General features: G+C 44.0%; 1 protein-coding gene across 1 annotated transcript in view; it reads right to left on the reverse strand.

The window, feature by feature from the left end:
* Positions 1-94: 94 nt before the first annotated feature.
* Positions 95-15,900, reverse strand: part of ACSS1 (acyl-CoA synthetase short chain family member 1) — a 39,023-nt gene continuing 23,217 nt past the window's right edge. Inside the window, exons 6-14 of the mRNA XM_035565008.2 lie at positions 15,517-15,664; positions 15,109-15,246; positions 14,446-14,538; positions 9,926-10,038; positions 8,882-9,008; positions 7,062-7,189; positions 6,021-6,084; positions 5,322-5,440; positions 95-4,229 (exon numbers count right to left, since the gene is read on the reverse strand). Of these exons, the coding sequence (XP_035420901.1) occupies positions 4,053-4,229; positions 5,322-5,440; positions 6,021-6,084; positions 7,062-7,189; positions 8,882-9,008; positions 9,926-10,038; positions 14,446-14,538; positions 15,109-15,246; positions 15,517-15,664 (1,107 nt within the window). The 3' untranslated portion in view covers positions 95-4,052. The remainder of the gene's footprint in view (positions 4,230-5,321; positions 5,441-6,020; positions 6,085-7,061; positions 7,190-8,881; positions 9,009-9,925; positions 10,039-14,445; positions 14,539-15,108; positions 15,247-15,516; positions 15,665-15,900) is intronic.

Raw genomic sequence — 15,900 nt, forward strand, 5'->3', positions numbered from 1 at the left:
AAGCAAAAGCAAGTCCAAATAAATGAATGAAACCTCAGATCCTTGAAGGAATGGAAGGTCAGACACGTATGATACAAAGCCAACGCATCCCATAGAGAAAGATTACTTTTAATGACAATTCGAATACAGAGATCACTGGAGAAACTTATTTTGGTCAAGGATAATAAATGTGTTTAAAGCATGATTATAAAAAAAATGAAATGCTTAACATTAATCTGTACAACACATCATCTCTGGAAAGATTGCTTTTCCTTCCCTAAAATTAAGAAAACCATGGTCTGTGCCTCCAGTGGGGGAAAAGGCACCACAGTTGTGTTTCACTGGTACATTTGAGTGGAAGAACAAAGTAAGCACCGGATGGACAGGCCTGGCTAGGGTACATCTCAACTAGACTCTGCCACAACAGTTGCACTGTTGAGACGCACTGTTTCCCTGGAAGGAATTATTTCTCTTTTTGAAAGTTTTCATTTGCCCTTTGCGTCAAATTGCAACACGTAAAACTGACTCTGAAACTGTTTTGACAAAGTTACAATTGCAATCTGGCAAATTATCCCCGCATTAATCACGGATGCACAAAGGCTTAGAGGAGTCCAACAGTTCTGCTTTTCAAAAATGAATCAACTACCCCCAAGAGTGTCCCTTGATCCCTCTGTAAAGCATTCCGTATATCATTACCTTCTTAGAGTGATTAGTGAGCATCAACTCAAAAGGCAGCAGGCCTGAATTCCTTTGCAAGTGACCTCTTTCTCCTGTCATTTCAAGAACTGAGCACATCAGTGCCAGCTCTGCAGGCTGAGCCCCTCCCTGAACCACAAGCCTAAGGGGTGGTGCAGCTGCATGGGAAGCAGAAAGCACTGTCAACATGCAGCTGTGCTGATGTTCATAACATCCAGGGAATAACAAAAATACAAAACTTGACTCAGATTTTGCACTGAAGATGCAACAGCTGCAGTTAGAGGTCATGGAGAAAAAGAATGAGGGTGGGTTCTCAGGCTGGAAAATTTCATCCGTTTGGCAAAACTTTCTACAAATAGCCTACCCAGTGCAGCACAATAGTTTTCCTTTTCTAGGGAATACCAGTTCCAAGTCCTGCCTAGCTCTGTCTCTACCAGCCTCAGGGTGCTATTAGATGAACTGAGCCCTGGCTGTTAGCTCCAAGAGCTGATGCAGGCATACTCCCAAAAGAGCAGTTTTACCAGGAGAGGTTGGGGGCTGAGGCTGCCCAGGAGCTGTGTCCACTGCAGCACACCATGCGAGCAGCGTGACAGCACCACGTGTTCTCTCTGAACATCCAAGGGGACCTCAGAGCAGATGGCATCCCAAGGACCATGGCTCAGCAGAAAAAAATCACAAGAAACAGAGCGGCCATCGTGGTGTGGGATGGCACTCTACGTGGCACTCTACTCTAGCACATGCCATTGACGTGATTTTAGCAAAAAGTACTTGTGAGGCTTCAGAGGTTCACAGTGTGAGGCCTGTTTGTAATTACAGTCCACACCATCACTGGCATGCCTGTGGATTTACTGGGATGCTGCAGCCACAGTCAGTCCGTAACCTCCCTGACAGCTGTGGTCCCTAAGCACATGCAAGTTGAGACAGCAGGGATGCAGGTGGGGGAGCGCACCCATCTCCCCTTTTCCCTGAGCAGATGGATTGGATGATGTCTCAGTGCACCAAAGCACATTGTTCCTCACATAGCCAGTTTTTGTGAAACAGTTCAGATGAATTAAACCACATCTGTGACCACTGGGTCATGCCTTAGCATGGAAATTTCAGGTTACCAGGACAAGTAAATAGATTCTATATCCATAATATAGAAAATGCTTTCTTGACTAAAAATAAAGCTTGCAATCTTGTTCAAAGATCATTTTTCTCTCTTCACACTGTATTTCAGACTGTGTGGAGACAACTTGTTTAAACAAGGGAGTCTACTTTTTCTATCAAAAGCATTAACTACTGTCTGCTTCCCACTTGAAAAATCACTTAAGGAAGACGGCGTTTTCTTTTGCAATGGCAGTAGAGGATATATGTAGTGGCTGTCCCCTAAAACATTAACATCCTGTCAACTTCAGCAAACATTCTGATCCTCCTCTTCCCACGAAGTCCACAGGGTATCTACTTACCTCAAGCAAAAATGGATTGCAGTTAGAAAGATGGGGATTTTAACAAAGAACAATCTTCCCTACTCTGCATTATCCAGTCCCTAGAGACATTTAAAATAGATTAAAAAAAAAAAAGAGCAAATGCAGCTAGTGTACTCAAGAGGAACTCTGGGATCTGAGACAACACATCAGTCTGAGAACATATCCTACTGCAAGCAGTTTGCTTCCCCATTTGGCACCAGAATCTCTGCTGGCCAAAAAACTCACTGCTCCTTTCCCAGTCCTACAGGACCACCTAGCCATTTCCTTTTCCTGCCTCCAGTTAGGTGCACAGACTGTCTGTACACAATCCCACATGAAAAGGTAATGCTGCTCCAGTCAAATTCAGTAACAAGTCACTCCTGCAGAACTGTGGCAAAAATTGTCTCTTCTACCAATTGCTCAGAGGGTTGGCAGGTCAAAACACGCAGCTCCATGAAACTAAGCAGATTATCATACAAGAAAGACAGGCAGGACTGCAAGTCTTGACAGAAGAACCTGTGTGCTGGAACGGTAGTTCATAATAAAACACCAAAGAACTCAGAAATAAAACTCTGAATGTATTAGTTGCATTTTTGAAAGCATCTGAAAGACAAACACTATTGCTCCCTGTTATTCTGAGGTTGCTGGTCTGGTATATCACCATCTCTTTCCAAAAAGCATCTAAGAGGCACTTCCTTCTCCTTGTACTTTGTGGATAGTGCTGTTTGTATGTACCAACCTCGCAGTTAACTCTCTGGAAGATCAGCACAGCAGCATGTGGAAGGGGCATACATGATAGGGCACAAGTTGAAGTGATAAGTGATAAGACAACTTCTGACAGGAGAATCAACCTACTGGGTGCCTGCCTTTGTTGGGGGCAAACCAGGTTACAGGCCTTTTGGGAGCAGACTAAAATAACCATTCCTTGGCCAGAAACCACAGAGCTCAGCAAGTCACAATGAACCTTCCAGCAAATCCCTCTCAGCTTCAAACCTCTCTCGAACACTTCGGGATTTTATTTCCCAATGCTCCTCTAGCAGACGGAAATGTAAACATAGTCCCCATTTCAGAGTGACTTCAAAAAACAAAGGCAACTACACAAATCATCATCACCAATGAGGAAGAGGACAGTTACTTTAAAATCCCCGTTGGTGATCTCAGTCTCTCAAGGCGGAGTAAAAACACTTGGGACCAGACCCCCTCCTACACAACTGGCAGCGTACTGAAGACTTTCAGGGAGCCCAGGAATAGGCTTTGTGGCTCAGTTTTGTAGCTAGAAGTGCTACTGCTGGGCTGCCTAGGTGTGACATGAAGGGACACATGCTCACCATCTCAGGCAAGTCCTGGAAATGTAGTGGAATGAACAAGTCATTATGAGGAAAGCCAAAGGAGGTATGAGAACATGAGAGAATTATCAGATTAGCCATGTCCTTCTCATTTCTCTAATAACACGTGAAATATCTAGTAAAATACCCAGCACTGCTGAAAAGGCACCACAGTTGCAGTTAAATACAACTACTTGAACTTGGATATCCAAGCTGAAGGAAAAATAGAAGGAGTGTATTCCAGGGCTGCTCTTAAAAAAGCAAAAGTATCGTATAAAAACATTTCCTGTACAGTGGCATTAAAATGAGAAACATTAACAACTTCGTCTTGCTTCAGCTAGTATTATTTTCATCATAGCTAATGGAAACCACCAATGGCTGCTCTACATCAGCCCTAAAAGCAGTAAAAGGAAGTTCCCTGATGGTGCAAGACTGCAGAACATTCCTAGCTCTGGGCATCTCCAAACACTTTGTGGAGAGGAAAATATTGTTCCTCTATAACAGAAATGAGTTTTGCAGAATACACCAAGAGAGAACCATGTTGTTTGCCTGGTTATTCAAGACCCTCCACATTTCCAGAGGGGAGAGATTCCAAAGCTGCCTGCTATGAAGAACTCTTCTCTTTTTTGTATTTCTGGTAAGCATCCAGTATCTCTGTGACAACACTGGGATCATCAAGTGTGGTGATATCTCCCATGTTACTTGACTGCTCATTGACTACTTTCCTCAGCAGTCTTCTCATGATCTTCCCAGATCGGGTTTTAGGAAGACGTTTCACCACCTGCAGAGAAGAGAAAGACACACCTGTATCAGAACCTAGGTCTTGCTGGAAATTAAAAGGAAATCTGGCCGAACAATCCTAAGCCTGTCACTACCCCATGGCTACAGCCCATTTGAGACTCCTGAGAACTACTAAACCATTGAGCACATTAGTTTTTGTCCAAGGAAAGGAATGTTCCTAGAATCAATCCCTTCCGCTATAAAATGTATTCTTATCTCAGTGGACTTTGTTTTTCATTTACTCATTGCTGTGTAACTTCAGGTTGGGTGCTGCAGGAGACACAGATATTTGGAGACTCAGGCCCTGAGTAAGCTGTTAACTGCTGAACTAGAAAGTTAGTTATGCTTGAAATCTCAAGCATTGATGATGACACAAACCTCAGAAAAAAAATACCAAAACAGGCAGTCATAACCCCACTTACAGGCCGGGAACATAAAGCACACAACACTGCATGCCAGCCACAGGGTCTCCCACTCCAGTGATAACTCCTGTCTGCTGATGCTGCCTGATCATATGTCAGCCTACACAGCTTCCTTCATAACCAGACAAGTGTTAAATACCTTTGCTGTGCTTCCTGAAAAGGACTTAACAGCAGATGCCTGCTCCTGTTGCATTTTATAACCTGTATCTTGGCATCCATCTTCCCAGCGTGTGCCTAAAGAGCCCCTCAAAGAAGTGGTCTGGTCACTGCCTCCAAGCAAAGAGTGAAATGATGCAGACAGGCCTTGGGGGACACCTGAAGGGCAGCTTTGTGCACTCTCTCCAACTGCACAAAAGGAGTGGCTGAAAGGTGAGCACACTTGAAACGGAGCCCTGAGTTCATCAGTACTCTCAGGGCCAGGCTGAATAGCTGTCAGAATTGTGCAGTAGAAACAGCCACTGCTTTGGGATTTGGAGTCAATGATAATTATCAATGCAAAACATCTGTTTAGTAGAAAGTGTCACTCTGCCCGTTGGTGACAGTTGAGGTTGTGGCCTTTTTCTACAGTTTGGTGGGATTTTATCCCTCTAATGGAAGGTATCCCTGCCCATGGCAGGGGGGTTGGAACTAGATGATCCCAGTTACAGTCCCAGTTACACTCTCCCACTTACCAGAATGTGGTCAGGCACAGCATACTTTGCTATCTTGGTAGCTACTATGGTTTTGAGCTCTTCTTTGACATGGTCTATATCAGCTGCCTGCTCCCTTAGCACTATGAAAGCAAAGGCACCTGGAAGAAAAATGAGCAAAATGAAATGAAATATGAATACTTCAGAATAGATTCTGGCTGGCAAAACTACCAAGAGCACAAATGCTCATTTGAATGCCAAGGTAGGCTTCAGATCACTCCTAGGTGCAATCTAGGGACTGACAAAAAAAAACATTGATCCTTGTTACAAAGGCAGTCAAGACTCCAGCCCCCAAAACTATGGCCCAGCCTTGTCTTAGTGTCCACGCACCAGACTGGTCTGAGTGACAATGACAACACAGATGACCAAAGTGTCACTGGGATCTAAAGCTGGCCAACGCGAATCAGCTGCTGCCATTCTCTGAACACAATCCTTTCTGATGAAGCTCTACTCCATATGTAAACGATATGTGTGAAAACAGCTAAGGGAACAATACCTGAAACCAGCAGTTATTAATAACATGCAGTTATTTTCACGCCTGCCGTTGCCTCTTAGGGCTGTACTGCCAGTCAGCCTAAGGGCAACTGGCTCATGTTCCCTAGACACCACTTAGCACAGAGCTGAGGTTAGAAATTAAGTAGTGTATAAATGTGTCATGTCAGGATGCTGCTTTTCACATACCTTCTCCTTTGATTTCGTGTGGATACCCAATCACAGCTGTCTCAGGGACCTCAGGATGATCAGCCTTCACCAAAAGTAGAACAAAAATACTCAGAGAATAACAACTGCTTCAAGCCCTGCAGCATTTGTGCCAGCTGCTCTTGCTTATCTGCAGTATCTTGCCATCTCTCTGAGCTATTTCTCACTCTCCCTTGGCAGATTCTGTTGTATGCACAATAGGAAAGGTGGATTCCACCTTCCCACTGCATGGTTGGCTGGTGGCCACAGTCATACATTTGCATACACACACACACACACACACACACACAAACTGGGAGAGGAACTAGATCCTATTTCCATGATCAGAAATCCATGCAGACAAAAAATTTACTCACACAGGAGAAAGTAGAATCCTGTGTGCCATGTAAACACAGGTCAGGTTTATCAAATATTATATTTAAGTGCTGTCTGCAGGCAAGGAACATAATACAGAAATAAATATCCAGGTCAAGCTTGGAAGATAAATGCTTTGAGTACTTTTTCTTTTCAATTCCCTGATCTAATACTACTTTCTCTTAAAATGACATGCTATCTTTGCAGCTGACGTGAATCAAGGCTGCTTCAACACTGCTGAATTCTCAGCCATACGCAGCTAGCTCAGATGTGGGAAGGAAAGGTTAGGTGTTAGCAGAAGGGAAGAAGTGAACAGGAGAGCCAATCCCTTATAGAGACACCACCAGCATCCAAAACTACAACTGCAACAGAACAATGTCACTGAGAGGAAACAGCTCTGACAATTAAGCTGCAAGGACTACTCATGCTGTGCCTCCTCTTTCACTTCCTTTTATTAAGGAGACCACAAATGGGGACCGATTCCTCTTTCACATTTGCTATTCATTATGCATCAGGCTGTACGTAAGCAGAGTCAGAGGTTCAAAGGCAATACTGCCACCTCACACAAATCAGACCCTGCATTTGTTTAAACTCTTATGGCATCTTTCAAGGGCTACCCTGCCTCACAGATACGTGCTGTTATGGGACCTCTACCTGGCTGGAGCTTACCATTGCATCTTCTATCTCTGCCGTCCCGAGCCTGTGTCCACTGATGTTAATGACATCATCCATGCGCCCTGTTATCTGGTAGTAGCCTTCCTTGGTCCTGTAAGCACCATCCCCAGTGAAATAGTAACCTACCAGAAAGACACGGTTAATTAGCAGCAAGAAGCATGACAGCCTGTTGTTTTGGGCTCTCATGCAGAGCAGACTGTGCTCTAGGACAGTGAGCAGGGTGGGGTGGATCAGGCAGTTTGCAGGGACTCCTAAGCTTATAGCTGAGTGACCAGCCACACGTCATTTCCCACTTCCCTCTGCCATCCCCAACCTTTGGCTGCTCTCTCTGGGCTCTGCCGGCTCCTAGAAAGCACCTGGACAGCACCAAGACAACAGAGCTTATCTCTCTGCCAGGACAGGCAGAATCATTGTAGGCAATCAGCAGCAAGCAGTGGCTCATGTCCCTGAAGTAAAACTGAGCCCAGCAACACAACATAGTGATGCTCTGCTGGATTTACAAAACCAAGGGGGGTTCTCAGCTCTCCCTCGGCTTTACACGCCTACAGATGCACAGCAATTGAGCAGTCAGGCCTAATGCATACAGCTCTAACATAAAAGCATTTCACATGACATCTGCCATCATGCCATAGGCTGCTGGTTAAACTGAGGGCTGCTGCTAGCTACACCTCAGTGTTCCTGGAAAACTACAGCTGATCACCTGACAGCAAACAGTTCTATTAAATTTTGTATGTGAGAATGCTGCCAGTACTTTTAATCACTTATATTGGGTCTGATGAAAAGACATTTTCCCTTCCTGCCTAACAAAAACTTAGATCCCAGATAACGGTTCCTTTCCAACACATGACCATGACAGAAACACTGCCACCAGGTTAGCTGGAAAAAAAATATATATATAAAATATAAAAAATAAAAATAAAAAACAAGATAGGCATAGAGTTTGGACAGTCTAAAATTTATGGTGGAGAATGAAAAAGACCCAGTGGTTCCAAGAAACTGCAGTGTCACTGAAGACACAACTAGTTACGAAGGTTGTATTGGCTCTTCACCAAAGCCACATCCACAACTGATTGTCCTGTGGTGCTTCTGCACAGCAGCAAGCAGCTAGTGCTGTCATTTCTGAAGTTAGCTTTCGCCAGGACCCATTGTTGTCCAGTTCATGGACTTTCACTCACGCTTCCTGCTTTTCCAAATCAATTATCTATTGATAGAAGCTGTCAACATATGTGAAGTATCACCAGGATTTCAGACACAGACATGCAATAAGTAATAACGGAATATGGGCTCGTTCAATTTCCTTCATTCTTATTTTCCACCCCATTTCGCACAACTTGCAGGATAGTCTCCCTGATTCTTCTCTACCTTGTTTCAGTTGCTCCTCTGAGTGAAGACAGTGGTCTTCTCCAATCCCCCACAAAGTGTTTTCCCTGCCACTTCTAGTTACTTGCCAGATATAACTTGACCATGTTTAAAAAAGGACAAATGTAACAGCCGGTGACAGCCAGGGTGAGATTGAGTGATGCAGGAGGTACTTTCCCATCCTACATGCTTATTTCCAAATGAGACAAAAATGGCCCCAAAGAAAGGGAAGCCTGAATTTTTAATCTAGGCACTAACTTCTTCTACATTCCTTTTCGATACTTAGCAAGGTCAACGCCATCTAGGACCCTTACTATATGCTTGCAACATGTGATACACCAAATTCCAGCAACCCTCAAGATTTAGCTGGTAGAGAAATATTACAAAATGCTGCTGAAAATATTCAGCATGCTTATACTGTAGTGCAAACTGCATTCCCTTGGCACTCTCCTTACCTGGATATGCTTTGAAATAGGTATCAACAAATCGCTGGTGATCTCCGTAGATTGTTCTTGCCATGCCAGGCCACGGCTGGGCAATGCAGAGCGCACCAGACACATCATTGCCTTTTACAACCTTTCCCTGCAGATTCAAGCAAAGGAACGATGATCAGAAGAGCAAAACAGGAATAGTAAGTGCCTTTGAGTCATTGATATGTCATGAATCACCCTGTTGTTCAGAACAGATTGCCAACGGAAGGCCACACAAGGAGAAAATGAATCCACTAGCAGAACTACTGCACAAAATCTCTGTCATGCCTTCCTCACCCCTTGAAGCCAGCAGAAAATACAATTTTAAGTCTAAAACAAAAGTGAGGCCTGTGATTCTCCAGAGGACAAGGCTGGAAAAGATAACAGCAAAGATGTGCCAGGCAGCCAAAGGAAGCGTGGGATGGGGCTAGCAGGGAAGTGCCTGGACTCCTGCCTTCCACTTCCATTTTTATTAACTGCCACATTCCCCTATTAAGCTGTATATGAAGGAGATTACATCCTTTACTGAGCACTGGAGCACAGATGGGGATTGCTCAGCACAGCTTCACAGACCAGCATCGTTTCTCTCACAGACAGGTACAGCTGCAGGGCCTCATGCCTTACATTTGCCTTGGAAAACTGTCAGTCCCACTGCCTGCTCCAGTCTTGCTACATCACTAGGTGTTGCACGCGCTGTTCCAACCATTCAGCTCCCTGGTTTCCAACAGCTGTTTGACTTCTGACTGCTCTCATAAATTGAAGCAGGAGATCTTAATCAGCAGCACTGTAAGACTATGGAAGTGGAGCTGAAAATGCAGACACCCCAAATCTGCAGACAGCTTGGAATGCCCAGTTGGAAATCTGCATGGACATTTGAGGTATAGTCAAATATATAAATTGCTCTTCTATTCTATTTTAATGGAAGAACAGACATCCTCCCAGATCCTGTTCCTCTTCCATCAGAAAGGTGATTAAGGAAGAAACAAGCAGTAACTTCTTTTTTGGGCACCTGGCACAGCATCTACTCACGTTCTCATCCATCAGCACGGGGAAAATCCCAAAGAAGGGTCTCATGGCCATAGCTGGAACGATCTCAGCTTTCTCCTCAGAAGGCCGTGGGGCAATGCAGATGCCACCGGTTTCTGAAAGAATAATGAAAAATAAAATATTTGGGATCCATCCAATGCTGGATGAAAGCAAATGCCAGCTTTTCTTTGTTAAAGGGAATACAGAAGCCACCTTGCAAGTAAAATCCACTGAGAAGAAACTATGCAACTCCAAGTAGCATAGCTATTGGAAAGCTGCACAGACTTGATAAACCAAGAGTTCTTCACAAATACAAGAAAGGCTCAAACACAGAAAAAAGTCTGGCAAGCCAGGATGTCACCACCACCAAGGCCTATTCTGTCTGCAAGGCATACTCCAGCAGGTGGAGAGCTGCAGGCAGGCCCCACCATTGCTGAGCTCAGATCAAAAGCTGCTCTTGCTCCCTGTTTGGGTGGTTCCTTGTTCAGTGCTGGCTGAATAAATGACGTGCCCTCTGTGTATGCTGGTGACAAACCAGACCGTGGTCAAGCAGCCTCATGGGAAGAGCGGTGGCTCCCCACACCACAGAGCATCAAGACCACTGACGTCCAGCTCAGCTCTTCACAGGCTCAGAGAAGAGCACTGCAAGGGCTACAGCACTGCCTTTGCACCAGGCCTGTGGACCCTGCAGTGGCAGACACAACGTGTGTGTTCAACACCCTTCCCGTGGTCCCAGCCGTGGCAAATCCATGAGGCACAATGCAATGCCCATTGATTCAGTCCATGTGCTCTCCTCCCAGAATCTGGCCCTAAAGTCAGCTCACGTATAAAGCCATTCCTCCAGCTACCAACCAGCAATGAATACAGGGAGCTCTAATGCTTACATCCGCCTGTGCAGGTTTTTCCTCACATTAACAGGGCTGCTTGGCAGCAGGGGCAGTACTCATCAGCCCCATTTCCTAGCCCAGTAGTGATTTTACAGGGAAAGTATACGCATGGCAGAGGATTTATTTCCCTGTGCTTTTTTTACAGCTGTCTAAGGTTAGTATAAAAAGCATTTCAGGAGTCTGAATTACTGTTATTACAGGGTATGAGAATAACCCATCCCTCACAGGCAGGTTGAGATTATCTTCTATTCAAAATTGAACCTTTTAATCATCCTTTTTCATTCCTGCTGGGATGAGCATTAAATCAGATTCCAACCTTAATAAGATCTATTCTAAAAGTAATTCAAAAACCACAAGAGAGAAGCAAAAACACAGGAACATTAGGCTTTAAAAAATATAGCTCTAGAAATAAAGATATGTTCTGCCACTCTGAGAGTGCTGTGGTCCACTATCTTTGCTGAGGTTGTGGAAACTGAAACCAGGGTTTGGAAAGGCTGAATGTGACCCTGAATTTGTATCCAGTTACCTTGACGTGGCTATGAGGAAGGGTCTCTTTGAGGAACCCCATGCTTCAGACCTGCAGAAAGTAGTTTCAGATGTGGCTTACGTGTAAAATTATTTCAAATTTCATTGATGGACCTGCATCCACATCACATGCTTCTGTCCATTGTGAAAGGGTCACCTTGATTTTTTTCAAATTTGGAAAAAGAAAAAAGAACCCCAGGCATGTGCTGTTCTGTATTTGCACAGACAAAATCTGTGTCAGAGGAGGGAACCAGATTACAATGATGGTTGATTTTCCTAAGTCAGTATTCATTCTGAAGATAGCACTGCGAGATATGTTTCAACATGTGTTTTGCCACACCCTATACAACCTGAAATCAGCTGCACATAAAGCAGTAAAGTCACACTTCAGAGGCAGCTGTGTGGTGATAGGAGTGCTTTAAAAATTATTTGAATGGCAAAGACCTGTCTTAAACTGGTTAAAAAGTACAGATTTAGCAACTGACAGACAGATGGCAGCTAGCAAGGCTTCTAGACTCTGTCCTGCTTTCTGAACTCTGTCTTCTCAGAGGCAGAGCTGACAGAAGTTAAAAGCTGCGCTTCCATGTTACCTGTTCCAATCCTGTCATAGTGCAAACCACACAGACCTTAAAAAAGAACAGCAGAGTCTGAGCAGGGCAGGCAATGCACTGAAACAGGTTCCTTTCTGTGGGCAAATCACCTCCAGCAGCAGGGTGCAGCACATACTGCCTGTTACCTTTTTCTTTGTGACAAACTGGACCAACTGTCTGACTGCTCCAGGAAGGAATCCAGCTCTGAAACACCAACCCAGTCTAAACCATTGCAACACGATGCCAATGTAAGAATCCAACAACAGAAGCTTCTAGGACCTACCCAGAGATGCCTCTCAAAAACAGATTTTGTTCACAGCTGCATACAACAGCTGTACTTTATGTGTGTATATATATATATATATATATATGTATAAATAACAGCAACAAAGGTAAAAATACCTAATGTCACTGTGAATAACTACACCTGAAACTCTATTACTTATTATTTGACTCTATTACTGTCAATCACAGCACTTCCTAATATTTTAACACTGAGAGCCATAGAAATTTTCTGTCTCTCCCATCTGCACATACCACGCTACTTAAATTGCCTCTCGCAATTGCTGTCTCACTCATTTGCTCATCCAAAGACATTCAAGTGGATCCTTAAATCACCATTTGTTCATCTTTATGCCTACCAGGCTTTATTAGCTGGCAACACGCCACTGCTTTGGAGAGCAATGTACCATAGAGGACACTGCATACAGCAGTATAATTAACAAGCTACACCAAAATTTGTCTAGGAGAAGTGACACTGCAGGATCACAACCAGCATCCATCAAACTGTTTCTGTGATTTCTTTCCACACTCCCTTTACATTTGTATAGTGTATGTAGTGTTCCCATGACTAATTTGGCTTCCTCTTTATTGGAAGCATCAATCTCATGTGGAGAAAGATTGATTGTACTTTCTAACAAAATCAATTTCATGAATATTTATCATTATATTATGCTTCCAGGAGCTGGTAACTGTTTGCAGCAAAACTATGCTTCGTTCAAGGTACGAACCAAGCCCTCTGCATTTACAGACTGTCCAGCAAATATTCTTTGACCTCTCACCTGACAGTTGTTGCTTCAAAAATCCAGGAGAAATACAGCTTCACTTAAGATCTAACCCTGGATTTAAGGGACATACGAAACCTACCACACTACAAACCCTGGACTTAAGGGACATAGGAAACCTACCACACTACATGCATCAGTGACTGAAAACAAGCTAAAACCAAAAATGTTGGGGCAAAAAAGATTCTTCTCATCTCCATCACTGTACAGGAATCAACTGCTTCTCTGTGGTGTTTCATTTCAAAGTAGTGAGGCAGAAAGCATGTAGCACCTAGACAGTCACGTTTTCTTCTGCTCAGCGTGTGAGAACCCAGACGGATTAAGGTATTAGTAACTGAAGTACTGAGCAGATAACGTTGCTGCTCTGTTTTATTTCAAATCTGAAAATAAAAAGAGTCTGCAAGTCTGATCTGGATTAAATGGAACTTGGTTGGGTGCCAGAAGCTAACTCATCACATTGAGACTGGCCACAGGGATCCTGAATAGGGAGTCTGGTAGCAGGAATAAAGGTGGAGTCATGAGCAGTTTGACTAGAAAAGGAATGAATATTCTGTTCAGCAGCAGCTAGAAATTCTAGAGTAAGGCTTTTTTTCAACAGAGGCAGAAAGCCAGCAGCTGTGCTGTCTTTTAAATCCATGGTGAACTGTGTGGCTCACAGCTTGAGAAGGATATATTTCCATCAAGATTTAGATGGAGCATTCAAGACACCTTTTGCAGCTCTTGAATGTTGGTGTCCAGATGAGAGGACTGGCTGCTGCTGGGGCTGGGAAGGAGCTGCAGGACTCCTTCAAATGCAGGTCCCACCAGGCAGCACAGCCTCAGCCAAAGCAACTACAGCATACTCTCCTTCAGTCCTGGGAGGGGCTGCTCCCAGTGTCCATGCACAGCCAGCAAGCCCCAGCTGATTCCTTCCCAATCAGACAGAACAGCTGCAGTAGGTGCCTTTCACTACACGGTTTAGCTTTCCATCCTCCTCTAACCTTTTCCAGGCAAGGAAACAAAACACACCTAAGTACGGTCTGTGGCTATATGGTGCTATAAATGTCCTTTCGTGATAAGGTCATATCAAGGTCACTACGGTTCAATAAATAACTGGAAATCAGACTTCTAATCTAGCTGCCTACTCTCAGCTTTGCCTAGAAATTCAATCTCTGCCTTCTGTTTCTCAAACCAATTGAGATTTTCCAGCTTTCAAAATATCAAAGAACGTTTAGAGAGGCAAAGGACAAAAAAAATTACAAAACAAAACAAAAAAACATTGCTATTGCTTTTAGATGCTGTTATACTGCTATTATGTGTTGAAACTCCCCAGTGACTTTCCAGATCTGAAAAAAATGCCAGTTTTTTTTTTTGACAGATTCATTGGGTTGAATCTAAACGTATAAATTCTTCTCTATCCACCACTGCCTCCCTATCAACCATCAGGGCCCTGCACACTCCCCGAGGATGCCTTTTACCTGTCTGCCACCATGTGTCCACGAGGGTGCAGCGCCCTTCTCCCACCACATGGTAGAACCACTGCCACGCTTCGTTGTTGATGGGCTCTCCCACTAGATCCAAAATAAAAAAAAGGAAGTAGCCTGAGACTCAAGGGGTTGCAGGCAGTTTGTTCTCCCTTTTGGTGCACAACATGGTGATTGCATGAGTAAGTAGAATGCTTACAGCTTTCTTGCTGAGATGTGCAAAGGACTACAATGCATTTATGTAACTGAAGACTTACTTTTTCCAGAAAGACCAAAAGGCAAGCAGTAAATATCACAGAAAGTAATTAATTAATGCAGGTCATGTATAAGAACCTGTAGAATTCTAAATAATGCAGTGAAATGCTGCTTGGGCTATCTAAGCCCATAAAGTTAATTTACCATTGAATAAACCTTTTCAGGAAAGAATACAATCCTACAAAATAAGCTAGGAAATGTGCAACTACATTAAGGTTCAATGTGCCCCATTTCAATTTGTTTCTCCTTCTTCTAAGACAATATCTGAAAAGCCAGACGGGGAGCCTGCTTTATCAACTATTTTTACCACATCCCATCTGGTCAGCCAAGCCCCTCTGGTATTTTCACCCTCATCAGCTAGAACCCCGTATCTTTTTCAGAGGAAGATTTTATGCCCCCTACCTGATCCCAGGGTCTTCAGGGATGATCTATCGTATTTCTTCACCCACTTGTCTCCATAATTCAGCAGTAAACGTATAGCTGTAGGTGCTCCATAAAACTGATTAATTTTCAACCTTTGTACCACTTCCCAGTAACGACCTGCAAGGTCATAAACATATTGCCACTGACATTCCATCACAAAAGCTCAATTGAAGGTTAATAGTCAAAGCTAAAGCTGTGGTTACTGTGAGCACAGAGCAAAACCAATGGCAACATTTCTTATTTTTCCACACTGGATGCATAGACATTCCCAAACATTACAGATACACATTCCAAAGAAATTGAGCTTACCTTCCCTGAGCAGGCAGGTCACACTGGATAGGTGTCAAACTGCAGGTCTAGCCAAACCTTTACCCACCACTTCCTCACCTGGGTCAGGGTACACTGGAGTGCTTTCGAACAGCACGGTGGTGCCTCCATTGCAGAGTGGTCCATAGACAACATAGCTATGTCCTGTGATCCAGCCAATGTCAGCCACACAGCCGAAGACATCGCCTTGCTGGTAGTCAAACACGTACTGCAAAGATAAATAAATGTAAGGCCAGCTGGCTTCCTGTTGGCAGGTGCAAAAAGCTTAAGGGTAAGGTGTTGGATGGGATGCATCCAAGTGGGAGCAAGAGAGCTCACAAGGTGAGTGGAGCCACTCACACGGGACACAGCAAAACAAAGGGCAGTCCAAGGTGAGGAAGCAAGTCGGAGCAATCAAGCCTTCCAGTTTCCTAACTCCTTCTGCAAACATGCAGGGATCAAGGC

The sequence above is a fragment of the Cygnus atratus genome, chromosome 3 (genome assembly GCF_013377495.2).
Source record: "Cygnus atratus isolate AKBS03 ecotype Queensland, Australia chromosome 3, CAtr_DNAZoo_HiC_assembly, whole genome shotgun sequence".
NCBI classification, from domain to species: Eukaryota; Metazoa; Chordata; class Aves; order Anseriformes; family Anatidae; genus Cygnus; species Cygnus atratus.